Source organism: Zophobas morio, unplaced genomic scaffold (assembly GCF_036711695.1).
Source record: "Zophobas morio isolate AGI-343-1 ecotype UQ-CSIRO unplaced genomic scaffold, CSIRO_AGI_Zmor_V1 ptg000041l, whole genome shotgun sequence".
NCBI lineage: Eukaryota > Metazoa > Arthropoda > Insecta > Coleoptera > Tenebrionidae > Zophobas > Zophobas morio.
Window position 1 is genome coordinate 1,036,036 of NW_026972146.1, and position 17,156 is coordinate 1,053,191.

Here is a 17,156-nt window from a genome sequence, read left to right on the forward strand (position 1 = left end):
AAGCCTGTACATTGTAAATTAACAAATATAAACAAACAATGTCTAAAAAGATCTATATAAACATTTTAGTTGCTAATAATACATTGATAAATTAAAGATTCAAAGTCGTGACGTCGTGAATCGGACGTCACGACCTATTCAAACAAAGGAATAGCGTCTCGAACATTCGCGAACGTGTTATTGCGTCAGCCAACCGGTATATATACAGGTCAGCGGCCACTGTTCGGCAGTTTGAGTCGAACCTTCAGCGTGTGAAGACGTCTGTTCGCAATAAGGAGAGTAAGGAAACAATTCCGCAACCAAGTGGCGAATTTATTTATTTATTTTTAAAATTTGTCGTTGTGTATAATAACAAATGGCGACAAATGACAGATTTACAATTATTAATGAAATCAACTCGTGCAAACGCTGCTAACGAACTATCATGACACAATTAAATGATATTTAAACAATTCAATTGAAAACCGTTTTCCCACAAACACGAAATTTTTAAAAACAATTCAATTTGTTTAAACATTGTTGAATTAGCCCCGAAAGTGTAATTTTCCGACCAAAGTATGAAAAATAATTTTAGCAATCTCATGCTGACGCACCATGACGTCACTGTCACTGTCACGTGACCACCTTCGGTCCTTTGTGTTTAGTTTTGATTTCGGTCTGGTGGCAGCAACGTCAGAGCATTCGGAGCGCGTTTTCGCGAATTTCTAATTAATTGCTAATAAATATTAATGACAATATTCTGCATTAGCGCTGTGAACACGGAACAAAGTGTGCATTTTTCCAAAAATGCCCGAAAACGGAGTAAATACGGTTGGAGTTTTAATTTTAAGTATTAATTAATGTAATTAAAACCGTTTTCCTACAATCATGAACATATTAAAAACGTGCTATTTTCCGGTCAAAATATGAAAAATAATGTTTCTAATCTCATCGTGATGTTCGATGACATCACTGAACAAATATTGCGGTTTTCGGTTAGTTTTGATTTCGGTATGGTGGCAGCAACATCGGAGCATTCGGAGCTCCGTTTTGGCTTAAAAGTAGCCCGTGTTCGCGAATTTCAAATTTATTGTTCTTCTCATGGCGAGACAAACTCCAGACCTCCTCGTATTGTTTGGTTCTCGCTGGGCAACAACAACGAGCGAGCACAGTCATCGCTCTTTGGTGGCAAACGTGGAGTATTGTGTATATTGTAACTTTTGTAATTCAACCAAATTGTAGTATATAGTGTAGTGTTACTAACTTAATTTCGCAACAGTGCAAATGCTTTGTGGGTTTTCATGGTGCACTTGCTTGGGTATTAATTTATTAATTTTGCAACAGTGCATTCTTTGGTTCAAAGTCTGAATTCTCCATGTCGTCAGACGCTCTGGTCTGGGGGGTTCTGTTAGCCGTTAGACGCTGGGTCATCATCCTAAACGGATGAGGTTCATCATCCTAAACGGATGAGGTCAGTCGGCCCTGTATCTATGCGGCTGGGTTCTCCCTTGGGCTTGTGAGCGCTGCGACCAATAGATTTCGTTCCGAGTTCCATCGGTGTGCTTGCTTGGGTATTCATTTTGCAACAGTGCATTCTTTGGTTCCGAGTCTGAATTCTCCATGTCGTCAGACGCTTTGGTCTGGGGGGGTTCTGTTGGCCCTTAGACGCTGGGTCGCATCATCCTATAAGGATGAGGTCAGTCGGCCTTGGATTTATGCGGCTGGGTTCTCCCTTGGGCGTGTGAGCGCTGCGACCAATAGATTTCGTTCAGAGTTCCATCGGTGTGCTTGCTTGGGTACTAACTATGCAACTGTATTTTATCTGTATCTGTATCCTGTATTGTATCTGTATCCTGTAATGTAGCTGTATCGATCTAGATTGTAGGTACCTGTATTATGTATTGTATTAAATTGTACTGTACTGTATAACGTTTCTTCCCTCATTAACAATTCCTAGCCCTCTCCTATCCTGGCAAGATTTGCTCCAGACCTTCCCGTGGTTCTTGCTGAGCATCAACAATCGAGGTCAAAGAATTCAAATATTTAGAGCAAAGTTGCACGAAATTGACGAATTTCGCTAGTTGGTGGCCAACGTGGAGCATTTATCCTGTTTAAATATGTATTGATATGTCAAAATTAAACCGAAAATCATTTTCCTATAAACAAAGTTATGAAAAACAATTCAGTTTGTCCAAAAATAGCAAAATTAACCCCGAAAATATGCAATTTCTCGGCCAGTGTGAAAAATAATTTTGACAAACTGTCACCCACTACATACATATAAATTTTTAAATCAAATCAAATCACTTCAGTTCTATTTTTCAATTTTTTGAACATTTTAATTTTTCACCTTTTCAATTTTTCGATGTTTCAGTTTTTCAGGTTTTAATTTTTCGATTTGAAGCTTTTCCGTTTTGCCGTTTTTTGATATTACAGTTTTACATTTTTCCAGTTTTCGATTTACAATTTTTCTATTTTTGTAATTTTCAGTTTCTCGATCTTACAAGTTGCTTTGCAATTGTTCGATTTTTTTTAAAGGTTAATATTTCAAGTTCTTAATTTTTAATTTTCCATTTTCCCAGTTTTTCAACAAAAAGAAAAATTTATATTGTTTTATAAAAATTAAATTTTGAAACAAAACTGAAAAATTGCAAATCGAATAACTGAAAAATCGTAAAATTCAATAATGAAAAATCATAACGTTTACAAATGAAAAAATTTTAACATGGAAAAGTTGCAGATCGAAAAACTGAAGAATTTAAAATTGAAAACTCTAAAAATTGCAAATCGAAAAAAAATTTAATTTGAAAACTTGAAATAAAAATCGGAAAACCAAGTCCAGTTAGTTCAAGTCGGGTCAGCTTAAGTCAGTTTAAGTCATGTTGACTCAAGTCAGGTTGGCCTAAGTCAGGTCAGCTCTTATCAAGCCAAGTTAGATCAGTTCATTTCGATTTTTCTAATTTTTCGCATTTTCTATTTTTTGAAACTTTCAATCTTAGTTTTTTGATATTACAACTTTCATTTTTTCAGTTTTCGATTTACAATTTTTAAATTTTTTTTATTTTTTGAAATTATCTATTTTTAGTTTCTCGAACTTTGCAGAATTTCAATTTTTCATTTCTTCAATTTTTTTAATTAAAATTTTTCATGTCCCAGAATTGTTATTTTTCAAATTCTTAATTTTTCATTTTTTATTTTCTCAGGTTTTCATCAAAAAGAAAAATAAATTTATTCAGATTGAAATTTTGAGCAAAAAACCTAAAACATCGAAAAATTTAATACTGAGGCACAAAAATCGAAAAATTGAAAAGATGAAAAATTGAAAATCGGGAAGTTGAAAATATGGAAAGATTGAACAATGAAAAATGATGTCTAAAAATTAAAAAAAAAAAAAAATAACATGCAAAAATTAAAGAATTTAAAATTGAAAACACCACAAATTGGGATTCGAAAAAAATTTTAAATCGAAAACTTAAAAAAAATTGGTCCAAAGAGTTTAGGCAGTACTTCCCTCGCTGTCGGAAACGTGACGACTGCATGCCTATTATGTTTTTTTTCGCATTAGATTCCAAAATATTCAGTTTTGTATTTCTTGATTAAATCAATAAAATAAATTTGCGCATTCATTAAATTTTTTGAGTCACCCTGTATATCCAAATCCAAAAAATATGACTGGAATGATAAATTACGAGAAGAGACTCATCATATTTTGTACATTTTAGATTGGATTTATTTACCAAAATTTCGGCCCAGTACTTTCGGAGATTTTCTGTCTAAAAAAAATCCGGGACGGCAGACAGAGGGGAACGGGAGACCTATTTCTTCGTCTTCTAGGGGTCATGAAAGATCGAGAAAATGTAAAAGTAGAGACTATGCCGACGGACTCGATTACAATACTTCCTTTGCTTACGCTCGGGAAGTAAAAACGGAAAATCCAAAAAATAAAAATTCGAAAAATCCAGAAGACGAAAAATCGAAAAGTCGGAAAAACGAGATATTAAAAATGCAAAAACTGAAAGAAATATCCAACAAATAATTGTGAAATTAAAAATTGGAAAATTGAGAAATCGAAAAATTGTAAAATTGAGAAATCCAAAAACCAAAACGCAAAGTCGATAATTCGAAAAATCGAAAAATGAAGAATCGAAACTTTGATTTCTTTACAAGAAATGAAAAACATGTTTTTGAGTATCGTGTTGTTCAAAGAATACCATGTATATTATGAGAAAAAGGCAAAATATAAACCCCGCCCACCCACCCCATCTCAATTCGGATGATTCTTAAAAACTTAAAACACGTTTAAAATGGTACATTTTTCTCAGGAAATATGGATTTTGCCATTAGGCTCCGCCCCTAGGTCCGCCAACGAATGGAAACTTCATTACAATTTAGATTAAGACAGATGGGTGGGGCTTAATCTTTGACTTTAATTTTTTCTGAATATTCCTTGAATAACACGATACTCAAAAACATGCTTTTAATTTCTCGTAGAGAAATAAAGATTTTGCAGTTAAGCTCCGCCTTCTTGGCTCAAGACGAATAAAAAAATCACAATTGAGACAGGGCGGGTGGGTGGGGCTTATATTTTGGTTTTTGTTTTCGTAATATAAATAGCCATCTTTTCACAACAAGAAACTTAGAACATCGTTAAAATGGTACAATTTTGCAACAAAATATGGATTTTGAAATTAAATTTTCCACTTTAAACATGTTTTAAGTTTCATATAGTGAAAAGAAGTCTATACATTTTAAAACCAAAGGACAAGATGTAAGCCCGCCCACCCGCCCTCTCTCAATTGTGATGATTTTTTTTTTATTCGCCGTGAATCAAGGGGGCGGAGCTCAACTGAAAAATACTTGTTTCTTTACAAGAAATTAAAAACATGTTTTTGAATATCGTGTTGTCCAAAGAAAAAAATATAAACCCCGCCCACGCACCCCATCTCAATCGTGATAATTTTTACTTTTTATAAACTTAAAACAGGTTTAAAATGGAAATATGGATTTTGAAATTAGGCTCCGCCCCTAGGTCTGCCAACGAATGAAAACTTCAATACTATTTAAATCAGGACAGGCATGGATGGGGCTTTAATTTTTTTTTAATATACACAGTATTCCTTGAATAACATGTAAGACATGGGTAATTTCATATCGTAGGGGTCATGAAACGTCGAGAAAAAATAAAGTAAAGATCATCAGAATTGAGATAGGGTGGGTGGGCGGGGCTTATATTTTGCCGTTTTTTTCTTAATATGTGTAGACTTTATTTCAACGTCAACAACAAGTTTATAAATCCCGCTTTAAGGTTGCTACACCTTCCTGTCAAATAGTACCTATTGGTACTTAACCTTAACGCAAAGTGACAGCAACTGTCAAAAACGTCAAAGTCTGGTGATCTGTTTAGTAACTATATTAAAATGCGTTGACACGTTCAAAGCCAACTTGATGCAGATTTATCTAAAAAAATTTTACTTACCGGGAACGAATGTTGGATTTGGAGCAACTTGCTTCGACTGCTGATTTGAAATAGTGGCATTAGAAGAATTCGCTTCCTGGACTATATCTTCTTTAACAACAGAAGTAGATTCTATTTGACTTTCAGAAGAAACTGGTCTAGAATCTGTCGTCGTAGGTTTCACTTCATCTTCACAAGGTTGTGTGTCACTTGAGGAAGAAGATAAGCCTGTTTCTTCAGAAGTTCGTACTTCAACGTCTTTAGATTCTACTTCTTCTATTTCATCTTTATCTTCACACGGTGTTGTGTCACTTGAGGAAGAAGACAAGACTATGTCTGCTTGATTTGAAGAAACTGTTGTCGCTAGTGTTGTAGACATCTCAACTTCTATAACTGCACCAATTTCTTCAACAGAAGATACAGAAAGTGAGTCTGTAACACCTTCTCCTGTTTCTGAAGATATTACAGACACGTCTGCTTGTTTCTCAGTTGAAGAATTGGATTCTACTTCATCCTGAAATACTTCTTCATTTTTTGAAACAGATGAAACACTATCAATGTCTGCTTCGTTGGATGAAGAACTATTTATCAAGAAATTAGTATCATCAGACGGCAGCACTGGTGAATTGTTCTCAGAAGTAGCACTACCTTGATTTTCAAATGAAGCAACAGATTTTACAACCACAGACTCTTCTGTTGTCTGTGAAGAAACGACTGACGCTCTATCGATTTCTTCACTTGAAGAGTTAGAAGCATCAACATCTTGCGGTTTTTGATCTGATTTTGGGGAAGAACTAGTCACGATAGAAGAATCTTCAAGAGTGTGTTTCAATTCTTCAGTTCCACTGTGCTCAGAAGAATCATAAGTAGTTTGGTTGTCACACGAGACAGCAGATTCTACTGAGCTCTCAGTGGGAACGCTCACAGAATTTGGCAGTTCTTCAGTTGAAGATTCAGAAGACACATGTGGCGATTTTGTATCTGCACTTTTCGTTTCATTCTTCTCAGGAGAACCGCTAACAGAATTTTGTATCTTCGTCGTGTCATCTTCACAACTGCGTTCCAATTCTTCAGTCCCTTCCAAACTACTGTCAGCTGCTGCTTTCTCCTGAGAAAAACTAGAAGTAGATTGCTTCTCGGACGAAATCGTGCTAGCTACACACACTTTGCTTCTTTTGGGGGACGAAGTAGTCGAAAAATCTTCATTTTTCCTCTTTAGTACCGCGTCTTGATCGCCATTCAAAAACTTCAATAACCTAGTATAGACAAAATGACAAACCGTCATTTGTAACGGTCCACTAAAGTACACTGAAACCTTGACTGGATACGTTTTCGTGGCCACTATTTGTACTCCGATCCCCCAACTCTTCTGCTCCTTTGCATCACTACGTTGCAAAATGTGCGAACTCACTGCACTTTCTTGATCAATCAAGCTTTTCCCACTACATTCAGCCGAAATTTTCTTCAAAATCGCCGCTCGATTCTCGAGCACACTGACTACACCCTGACACTTGTACCTCGTGGTGGCACTTCCAACCACCGTTTCTTGCACGATTTTCCCACCCAACAAGTCAGTCAAAATCCGAACTGTGACGGTTTTAACCGAGTCTAACCACGCGTCTCGATTCACTTGCGCGGGTCTTGGTAGCGAAAACTTGACATTCTGGACATTGTTAAACATCAACACGTCATACAACATTTTCTTTTCGTTTTGTTGGAGGCGACAAAGCGCGTGTCGACACAGAGTGGCAAAAGTGGCTGCCGTGGAGTACCGAACCGAGGTCGAAAGATTTCTAGTATGCTCAAACGGACACTGAATACACATCCCGGTATCAACTTCCAGTTCACGATCTTGATTCTTGTACAATTCGTATTGTTCCGGGACCGCGAAAGGCTGCAGAAATCGAATTTTAGCAATCGGGGTTCCACAAAATGGTGCCACCACGTACGAAAAATAATCGAAGGATTCGTAGAACTTGAAGAAGCCTTTGACTAAGTCGAGAATCGCCACTTTCGGGAAACTATTCAAATAAAAACCTTTGTATCGACTGATCGCCGTGTTCCAATTGTGTCTGAAAATCGTCGGAATAGATTTTTGGTGGTCTGCCACACAAGGTAACTTATGTTCCACCTGCATGTAAAAAATCACCAACAAGGTGATCAAGTGACCCGTGATACTTTTAATCACGTTGCAACAACGCGCCCAGTGTTTGATTACAGACACAAGAACGCAAAAATCGTCGCAGCCGCTCAAGTAACACGAGAGTAGCTCATGGGTGGCTAAAGCGATTTCGTCTCTAGTGGCAAAAGTAAGACTTTGCTTAGTATGGTTGTGTACACACTTAATGTAGTCGTGTTGGCGCATAATAACGTCAGTGAAGTCGTTACTACCAAGCAGCAGCTGCTCGATTGTTTCCAACGAAGTATTGCACACTTGGATGTTGATGTCGCTGTTGGGGGTGTGCACACCTAGAAGACACGAACCATAAAATAAAATATTGTTGTGGTTCAAAATCGAACGCAAATCGGCTGCAATCCTATTTATTTTGACTTGTAAAGCGGTGTTAGAGGTGCAGAAAGTCGAATAAAAAAAGGATAGCTGAGAGGCGAAAGTCCGGGGGTTTTTTTCAGACAGTTGGATAATGAAAGAGAGGTTGGAATCAGACGGGTTAGTTTTTTCCCACGACGTTTTGTTCGCTATTTCGAGACTTCTGGCGACGTCAGGTCCCGGAGGTTTGTAAAAAGTGACGTAGAGAAAGTGACACATGTGAAATATCAACGGAAAGTCGTTGATCATCGTAAGCCTGATTTCAATCGACTTCTGACTAGTTTTGATTTTTAGGAAAAAACTACCGCACGACTTTTGCGGAAACTTGGTCACTACGTCTGCCGTGACTGCGCATTCTCTGTTAAACGCGTCCGGAGCTTCAGTCACGCTTTTCCTACATTGCATCCGCCTGGTCCACACATCGTGGGTCACCCCACATCGATACCTAGTGGACGTATCAGTCCGGTCGCAAACCACCATACTGCACCCAAAAACTTTAGTAAAAATCTGCTCCACAAAATAAACACTTTCACTAACATCGTTGATGTCGCTTCGAACGGAAAACGACGTCCGCTGGTCGATGATGTAACACTGGAAAAAATTTTCCTCGCTTTCGACTATCAACTGCGACGAAATTCGACAAAGCGTGGCGAACTTTCCACACAAGTACAAATCAGCCGAACACACGTTCACCCGGCTGAAAAAATCATACACACAAAAACCCGACCCAACTGACAAAGTTTTCTCAATCGGGTGACCCAAATACGGCGAAATTATCAGCGAAATGTAGTCAAAACTCCCGTAAAAGTCAAAAAATTGTAGCACCAAGCTACACATCGAGACGTTGCGCAGCTCGAGACTGGTGAACTTGACTTGTTTGAAGGCGCACCCGTCGTTGGGTGGTACCCCGACTTGGAGTTCTTTCACACTCGGCAGTTTGTACCGTCGTTGCAGGAAAAAAATGACCATAATGTAGATGGCGTTGCTTGAAAAACCCTGAATGCCGGTCAAGCGATTATGATCCACCCAGAACCTGACGAAGTACATCAAAGACGAGACGTTGTCGTCTAAATCCAGGTAGTACTTGAGTAGGTTATTTCTGGCTTCTGATAGTCGATCGGTCGTGTTTAAGTCGCAAGTGAGGTTAGTTTCGACGTGCGTGCACCTAATAAAGTCCGTCGTTACGCAAATTTCGGAAAAGAGGTGGCTGTTGGAAATTAGGTGGTGGATTTTGGGGAGGGGGTGCTCGGTCTCGATGTAAATGCCTAAGTTCTCTGACGACAAAAGTCGGAAATTGAAGACCACTTTTTTTGGGGTGAAAGTGGCCAGTGCTGATTTTAAGTCACTTTCTATGGTGGCGCGATTTTGCGCAAACTTGACTTTATTTATGTAACAAGTGGTCCGTATGGAGGTGGCTTGAGTGGCAACGGATGACACGGCTTGAAGACTATTGGCTAAAATATCTGTCGTCGGGTGGTCCGTTACTACAAAGAATCAAAATTAGTATCGATTTTCGGGACGAAATTATATACCTTGTTGTAAGTGTCGCTTAACATCCAGGTCACCATCCAGAGCTTTCATTAAGTGCACATAGAGAAAGTGTCCGATGAAATTAATTCCCGGTACAGGTGGTCCTTTTTTCACACACAGAGTCACCAAGTTCGAATTGTCCACACTAAGTTCCAACTCCAACTCCCACGGGGTCATGCTCTGACTGAACTGCGCATTAACCGCTCTTGTAACGCCAATTTCTCTATCTAAGTCAGTAATACCAGACGGTAAAATCAGTCTTTTAGCTGCGTGAGTCCGGTGTTGGAAAACATTACGCTCTCCCTTACACACCCAAGTAACTAAGGCACCAGTTTCGTACTCACTAAGACTAGAACAATCAACCACGTCTTTTAAAAGTTTCGTTAAGACGACTTTAATACTGTGTAACCACGTTTGCGCATCTTGGGTATCTTTTTTTTCAAGGGTGTGACTTATCCCTGGGAAAGTCTCCCGACGTGTGACCAAAACAGACAAAGATTGGGTTTCTTGTAACGAAAGTAGGGTGTGCCGAACCCGCCTAGTGAAAGCACCTAGACTACAAAGCGTCACATCGATCGTTAAATTTTTATACAGCTGAAACGGATCTTGGACGTCGATACTCGAACTAATGGAGAAGTCCACACTCTGGTCTACGTACTGTCGGTCTGACAAGTCGTACGGTTTCAACAGCCGCGTTTTCTGAACAAGCGAAGCAAAATACGGCGAAATCACGTAATTAACGTAATCGAACGAGTCGTAAAACCGAAAAAACCCGACCACGAGATCCTTTAAGTCGTTTGAGAAAGTTAGTACCGGGGAAGTGTGCACGTCTGGGAATTTATGAACTATTTGTAGATAAAAAATCGCCATTAGAGGAATCGTGAGATTATTCGTAAACCTGTCCTCAAACAAGTCATCCCAGAACTTGATGATAGTCAACAAAGAGGAAATTCGGGGGTCTGAAGACATGTATTGTGTGATCAACCGACTCGTAAGTAAAGCTGAGTTATCGTTGAGGTTTAGGGCGAAATTCGTGTGCGTCGCGACGTGCTCACCGTGGATGACATAGTCGAAAACGCTCGGTCGAGATAATTGGGTGAACTTGTCGCTGCCACGAATCAAACGTTCCACTGTTTCGATGTTTACGCCATCTACATAAATTTGCATCAAGCAGTTGTAACCTGTGATACTCGTTTCGGAAAAATCGAAAACCAACTTCGGGAAGTCGGTTTTTAGGAGTGTTGATAGGTCGGCGATAACTCGGTTGTGGTTTGACAAGATTTGTGCTCTCTGTACGTCTAAGTTTTTTTCAAAAATGGCTGCCTGATTTTCGAATGTTGCGCCATCTTGGATGCCCGGTTCGTGTTCGTTTGTTTTAACTGAAAGCGAGGTTGTGGAAAGTGTAATCGCTGAACTAATTTATTGAATGATAATTTATAGACATAATTGCTTACCAGTGTCTTGTGTGGAAGATTCTTCGTCAATGTCAACTTTAATCGTTTGACTAGTATTCGAAATCATCTCAGTATCGCTATCATTATCTGGTTTGTTCAGATCGATAGAGGACTGAGTTTCTTGATTGACAGTCTTTATTTTCTCTTCTCCTTTGTCTTCACTTTGTTCCGAATTTTTGATCGTCTCGTCATCTTGATCTACTTTGTCTGAAAGTAGAAAATCAGTAATTTCGTCACGTTTTAGCTTATACTGTATTGCTGAGTATTGGTCGACACCGCATGCATGTTGTCCATTCACGATCTTGATAGAGTAAAGTAGGCTTTGATATTTTTTCTTTAAGTTGGATAAACTGATTTGATGATTTAGTCTTTTGTCTGTCATTAGTCTGATTGACATTTGCTAACCGAACATTGAGAAAACGAAAAGTAGGTCAAAAATCGGAAAATATCAAAAATTTGAGAAATTGAAAAACTCAGAAATTGATGATCGAAAAATTGCACAATCAAAAATGGAAAATTTAAAAATTGAACACTGAAACATCGAAAAACTGAAACATTAAAAATCTAATACATAAAATTAAAGAAACGAAAAACTGATAATTCAAAAAATAAAATTTGAGAAACAAACATCTTAATATTGAGACATTTAAAAAACATGAAAATTTTAAAATGTTTAAAAACCGGAAAACGACAAACCGAAAAATGTAAAATAGAACCCAAAAATCTAAAAATTGAAAAATTGTCAAATTAAATATTGAGATTTGAAAAATCGCAAAATTGAAATAAACGAAAAATTAAAATATATATCTAAAAGTCGCAACATTTCAATTCGAGAAAGTAAAAATCGAAAAGCTGCAAAATTGAAAAATAGAAAAATTGCAACAATGAAACTTCGAAATGTTTAAGAACTGATATTGGAAAAATTGAAAACTGAAGAACAGAAAAGTTGAAAAATCCGAAAATTAGAAATTGAGGAACGAAAAATCGCAAAATTGAAAATATAAAAATAAAATAACTAAAAATTAAAAAATTGAAAAATAGTTCAAAAATTGGAAAAAAACTGACAATGAAAAATCGAAAACTTGCAGCATGAAACATCGAATAATTTAAGAATTTGAAAAAGTGAAAATAAATTTATAATTGAAAAATTGAACTTAAAAATTAAAAATAGAGAAACGAAAAATCGCTAAATTAAAAACAACGAACATTAAAATAGCCACAAATGAAAAATCGAGAAAATAAAAATCGAAAACACTAAAAAATTGAGGAATCGAAAATCGAAAAATTGAGAAACTGAAAAATTGAAAATTTGAAGCAACGAGAAACTGAATAATCAAAAATGAAAATCTAACAATGAAACATCAAAGAGCTGAAAAACTAAGAAATCTAATACATAGGTATTTGAAAAATCGAAGAAAAATTAAAGAAACAAAACGTGGCAATATTGAAAAATAAAAAAATTGAAAATATTTAAAAATCAGAAAATTTTAAAAATAAAAAAATCGAAAAATTGCAACAATAAAACAGCGATAAGCTCAGAATTGAAATTGGAAAAATTAAAAATTGATGTATGAAAAATCGTAAATATGAAATCAACGCAAATTAAAATATATCTAAAAATTGGCAAAAAAAAATTTGCATTAGAAAAAGTAAAAATAGAAAAATAGTAGCAATCCAAGATTGAAAAATTTAATCATTGATATTTGAAAAATTGAAAATCGAAGAACAAAAAAATTAAAAAATCGAAAATTCAAAATTGGGAGACGAAAAATCGCAAAATTGAAAACAAAAAATTAAAACACAACTAGAACTGAAAATTTGAAAAATAATTCAAAAATTGGAAAATATCGAAAAAATGCAAAGTTAAAATTTTGATAAGCTTACGATTTCCCGATTTTCACTTTTTCGTTTTTTAAACTTTAAATTTTTCAATTTTCGGCTGTTTTATTTTTCGATTTCTCAATTTTTCAACTTTTCGATATTTTAATTTTTCAATTTTTAAAATTCCAGATTTTTGATTTCTCGAGTTTCGGTTCTTCTTTATTTCAATTTTTCCATTTTCGGGATTTTTAAAATGTTCGATTTTCCATCTTTTTTTTAACTTTTCGATTTTCCAATTTCTCGATTTTTAAATTTAAGATTTTCAACAATGATATAATAGTTGAAGTGAAACACGCTCTCTCCTCGTCTGAAAATTTTAAAATGTTTAAAAACCGGAAAACGACAAACCGAAAAATGTAAAATAGAAACCAAAAATGTAAAAATTGAAAAATTGTTAAATTAAAATATATATCTAAAAATCACTAAGTCGCAACATTTCAATTCGAGAAAGTAAAAATCGAAAAGCTGCAAAACTGAAAAATAGAAAAATTGCAACAATGAAACTTCGAAATGTTTAAGAACTGATATTGGAAAAATTGAAAACTGAATAACAGAAAAGTTGAAAAATCCGAAAATTAGAAATTGAGGAACGAAAAATCGCAAAATTGAAAATATAAAAACAAAATAACTAAAAATTAAAAAATTGAAAAATAGTTCAAAAATTGGAAAAAAACTGACAATGAAAAATCGAAAACTTGCAGCATGAAACATCGAATAATTTAAGAATTTGAAAAAGTGAAAATAAATTTATAATTGAAAAATTGAACTCAAAAATTAAAAATAGAGAAACGAAAAATCGCAAAATTAAAAACAACGAACATTAAAATAGCTACAAATGAAAAATCGAATAATATTAAATCGAGAAAATAAAAATCGAAAACACCAAAAAATTGAGGAATCGAAAATCGAAAAATTGAGAAACTGAATAATCAAAAATGAAAATCTAACAATGTAACACTGAAACATCAAAGAGCTGAAAAACTAAGAAATCTAATACATAGGTATTTGAAAAATCGAAGAAAAATTAAAGAAACAAAACGTGGCAATATTGAAAAATAAAAAAATTGAAAATATTTAAAAATCAGAAAATTTTAAAAATAAAAAAATCGAAAAATTGCAACAATAAAACACCGATAAGCTCAGAACTGAAATAGGAAAAATTAAAAATTGATGTATGAAAAATCGTAAATTTGAAATCAACGCAAATTAAAATATATCTAAAAATTGGCAAAAAAAAATGTTGCATTAGAAAAAGTTAAAATAGAAAAATAGTAGCAATCCAAGATTGAAAAATTTAATCATTGATATTTGAAAAATTGAAAATCGAAGAACAAAAAAATTAAAAAATCGAAAATTAAAACTTGGGAGACGAAAAATCGCAAAATTGAAAACAAAAAATTAAAACACAACTAGAACTGAAAATTTGAAAAATAATTCAAAAATTGGAAAATATCGAAAAAATGCAAAATTAAAAATTTGATAAGCTTACGATTTCCCGATTTTCACTTTTTCGTTTTTTAAACTTTAGATTTTTCAATTTTCGGCTGTTTTATATTTCGATTTCTCAATTTTTCAACTTTTCGATATTTTAATTTTTCAATTTTTAAAATTCCAGATTTTTGATTTCTCGAGTTTCGGTTCTTCTTTATTTCAATTTTTCCATTTTCGGGATTTTTAAAATTTTCGATTTTCCAATTTTTCGATGTTTCGATTTTTCAATGATTCGATTTTTCAATTTCTCGTTTTTAAATTTAAGATTTTCAACAATGATATAAAAGTTGAAGCGAAACATGCTCTCTCCTCGTCTAAAAATAGAATTTCCTTCGAAGAATTAACGATTAACCTCATTTTTCCAGAAAAATTGTATAATCAAAAATGAAAAATAGAAAAATTAAAAATTGAGAAACCGAAAACCGCAAAATTGAAAACAACGAAGAATTAAAATAACCGAACATTGAGAAAACGAAAAGTAGTTCAAAAATCGGAAAATATCAAAAATTTGAGAAATTGAAAAACTCAGAAATTAGATGATCGAAAAATTGGAAAATCGAACACCGAGAAATTGTATAATCAAAAATGGAAAATTTAAAAACTGAACACTGAAACATTAAAAATCTAATACATATTCGAAAAATCGCAAAATTAAAAAATTGAAAACTGAAAAATTGCAAAAATGAAATATCGAAAAGTTCAAAAATTGAAATTCGAAAAATAGAAAATCGACAAATTGAGAAATGTAAAACTCTAAAAACTGCAAAATCAAAAATTAAAAAATGAGAGACGAAAAATGGCAAAAATGAAAACAACGAAAAATTAAAATACCTTAAAATTGAAAAGCCGAAAAATCTGAAAAAGTGAAAAACCGAGAAATTAAATAATCGAAAAACTGAAAAGTCGGAACACCGAAAAATTATATAATCAAAAATGAAAAATCGAAAAATTAGAAATTGAGAAAAAGAAAACCGCAAAATTGAAAACAACGAAAAATTAAAATAACCCAACATTGAGAAAACGAAAAGTAGTTAAAAAATCGAAAAATATCAAAAATTTGAGAAATTGAAAAACTCAGAAATTAGATGATCGAAAAACTGGAAAATCGAACACCGAGAAATTGTATTTTCAAAAATGGAAAATTTAAAAATTGAACACTGAAACATCGAAAAACTGAAACATTAAAAATCTAATACATATTCGAAAAATCGCAAAATCAAAAAATTGAAAACTGAGAAATTGCAAAAATGAAATATCGAAAAGTTCAAAAATTGAAATTCGAGAAATAGAAAATCGACAAATTGAGAAATGTAAAAATCTAAAAACTGCAAAATCAAAAATTAAAAATTGAGAGACGAAAAATGGCAAAAATGAAAACAACGAAAAATTATAAAGTGATAAAACGAAATATCACAAAATTCAAAACAACGAAAAATTAAAATATCTAAAAATTGAAAAGGCGACAAATCTGAAAAAGTGAAAAACCGAGAAATTAAATAATCAAAAAACTGAAAAGTCGGAACACCGAAAAATTGTATAATCAAAAATGAAAAATCGAAAAATTAAACACTGAGAAACGGAAAACCGCAAAATTGAAAACAACGAAAAATTAAAATAACCGAACATTGAGAAAACGAAAAGTAGTTCAAAAATCGGAAAATATAAAAAATTTGAGAAATTAAAAAACTCAGAAATTAAATGATCGAAAAATTGGAAAATGGAACACCGAGAAATTGTATTATCAAAAATGGAAAATTTTATAATTGAACACTGAAACATCGAAAAACTGAAACATTAAAAATCTAATACATATTCGAAAAACCGCAAAATCAAAAAATTGAAAACTGAAAAATTGCAAAATTAAATATCGAAAAGTTCAAAAATTGAAATTCGAGAAATAGAAAATCGACAAATTGAGAAATGTACAAATCTAAAAACTGCAAAATCAAAAATTAAAAATTGAGAGACGAAAAATGGCAAAAATGAAAACAAGGAAAAATTATAAAGTGATAAAACGAAATATCACAAAATTCAAAACAACGAAAAATTAAAATATCTTAAAATTGAAAAGCCGAAAAATCTGAAAAAGCGAAAAACCGAGAAATTAAATAATCGAAAAACTGAAAAGTCGGAACACCGAAAAATTGTATAATCAAAAATAAAAAATCGAAAAATTAAAAATTGAGAAACGGAAAACCGCAAAATTGAAAACAAGGAAAAATTAAAATAACCGAACATTGAGAAAACGAAAAGTAGTTCAAAAATAGGAAAATATCAAAAATTTGAGAAATTGAAAATCTCAGAAATTAAATGATCGAAAAATTGGAAATTCGAACACCGAGAAATTGTACAATCAAAAATGGAAAATTTAAAAATTGAACACTGAAACATCGAAAAACTGAAACATTAAAAATCTAATACGTATTCGAAAAATCGCAAAATCAAAAAATTGAAAAATGAAAAATTGCAAAAATGAAATATCGAAAAGTTCAAAAATTGAAATTCGAGAAATAGAAAATCGACAAATTGAGAAATGTAAAAATCTAAAAAAACTGAAAAATCGAAAATTAAAAATTGAGAGACGAAAAGTGGCAAAAATGAAAACAACGAAAAATTATAAAGTGATAAAACGAAATATCACAAAATTCAAAACAACGGAAAATTAAAATCTTATAATTGAAAAATGGAAAAAATGACATATTATCCTGTGAAAAAAAAGGGGGCGGGTGGGCGGTACTACTACTTGGTAAGATAAGACTGATTTTGGCAAATCACATATTCTCTAAAAAAGTAAAGGGTGGGTGGGCGGGGCTAGTAC

At 33.5% G+C, this 17,156-nt stretch overlaps 1 protein-coding gene across 1 annotated transcript in view; it reads right to left on the reverse strand.

The window, feature by feature from the left end:
- LOC135140928 (uncharacterized) overlaps positions 1-17,156 on the reverse strand; it is a 33,989-nt gene that overhangs the window by 12,883 nt on the left and 3,950 nt on the right. The window contains exons 4-7 of the mRNA XM_064071668.1: positions 10,967-11,173; positions 9,515-10,891; positions 5,576-9,466; positions 5,456-5,536 (exon numbers count right to left, since the gene is read on the reverse strand). Of these exons, the coding sequence (XP_063927738.1) occupies positions 5,456-5,536; positions 5,576-9,466; positions 9,515-10,891; positions 10,967-11,173 (5,556 nt within the window). The remainder of the gene's footprint in view (positions 1-5,455; positions 5,537-5,575; positions 9,467-9,514; positions 10,892-10,966; positions 11,174-17,156) is intronic.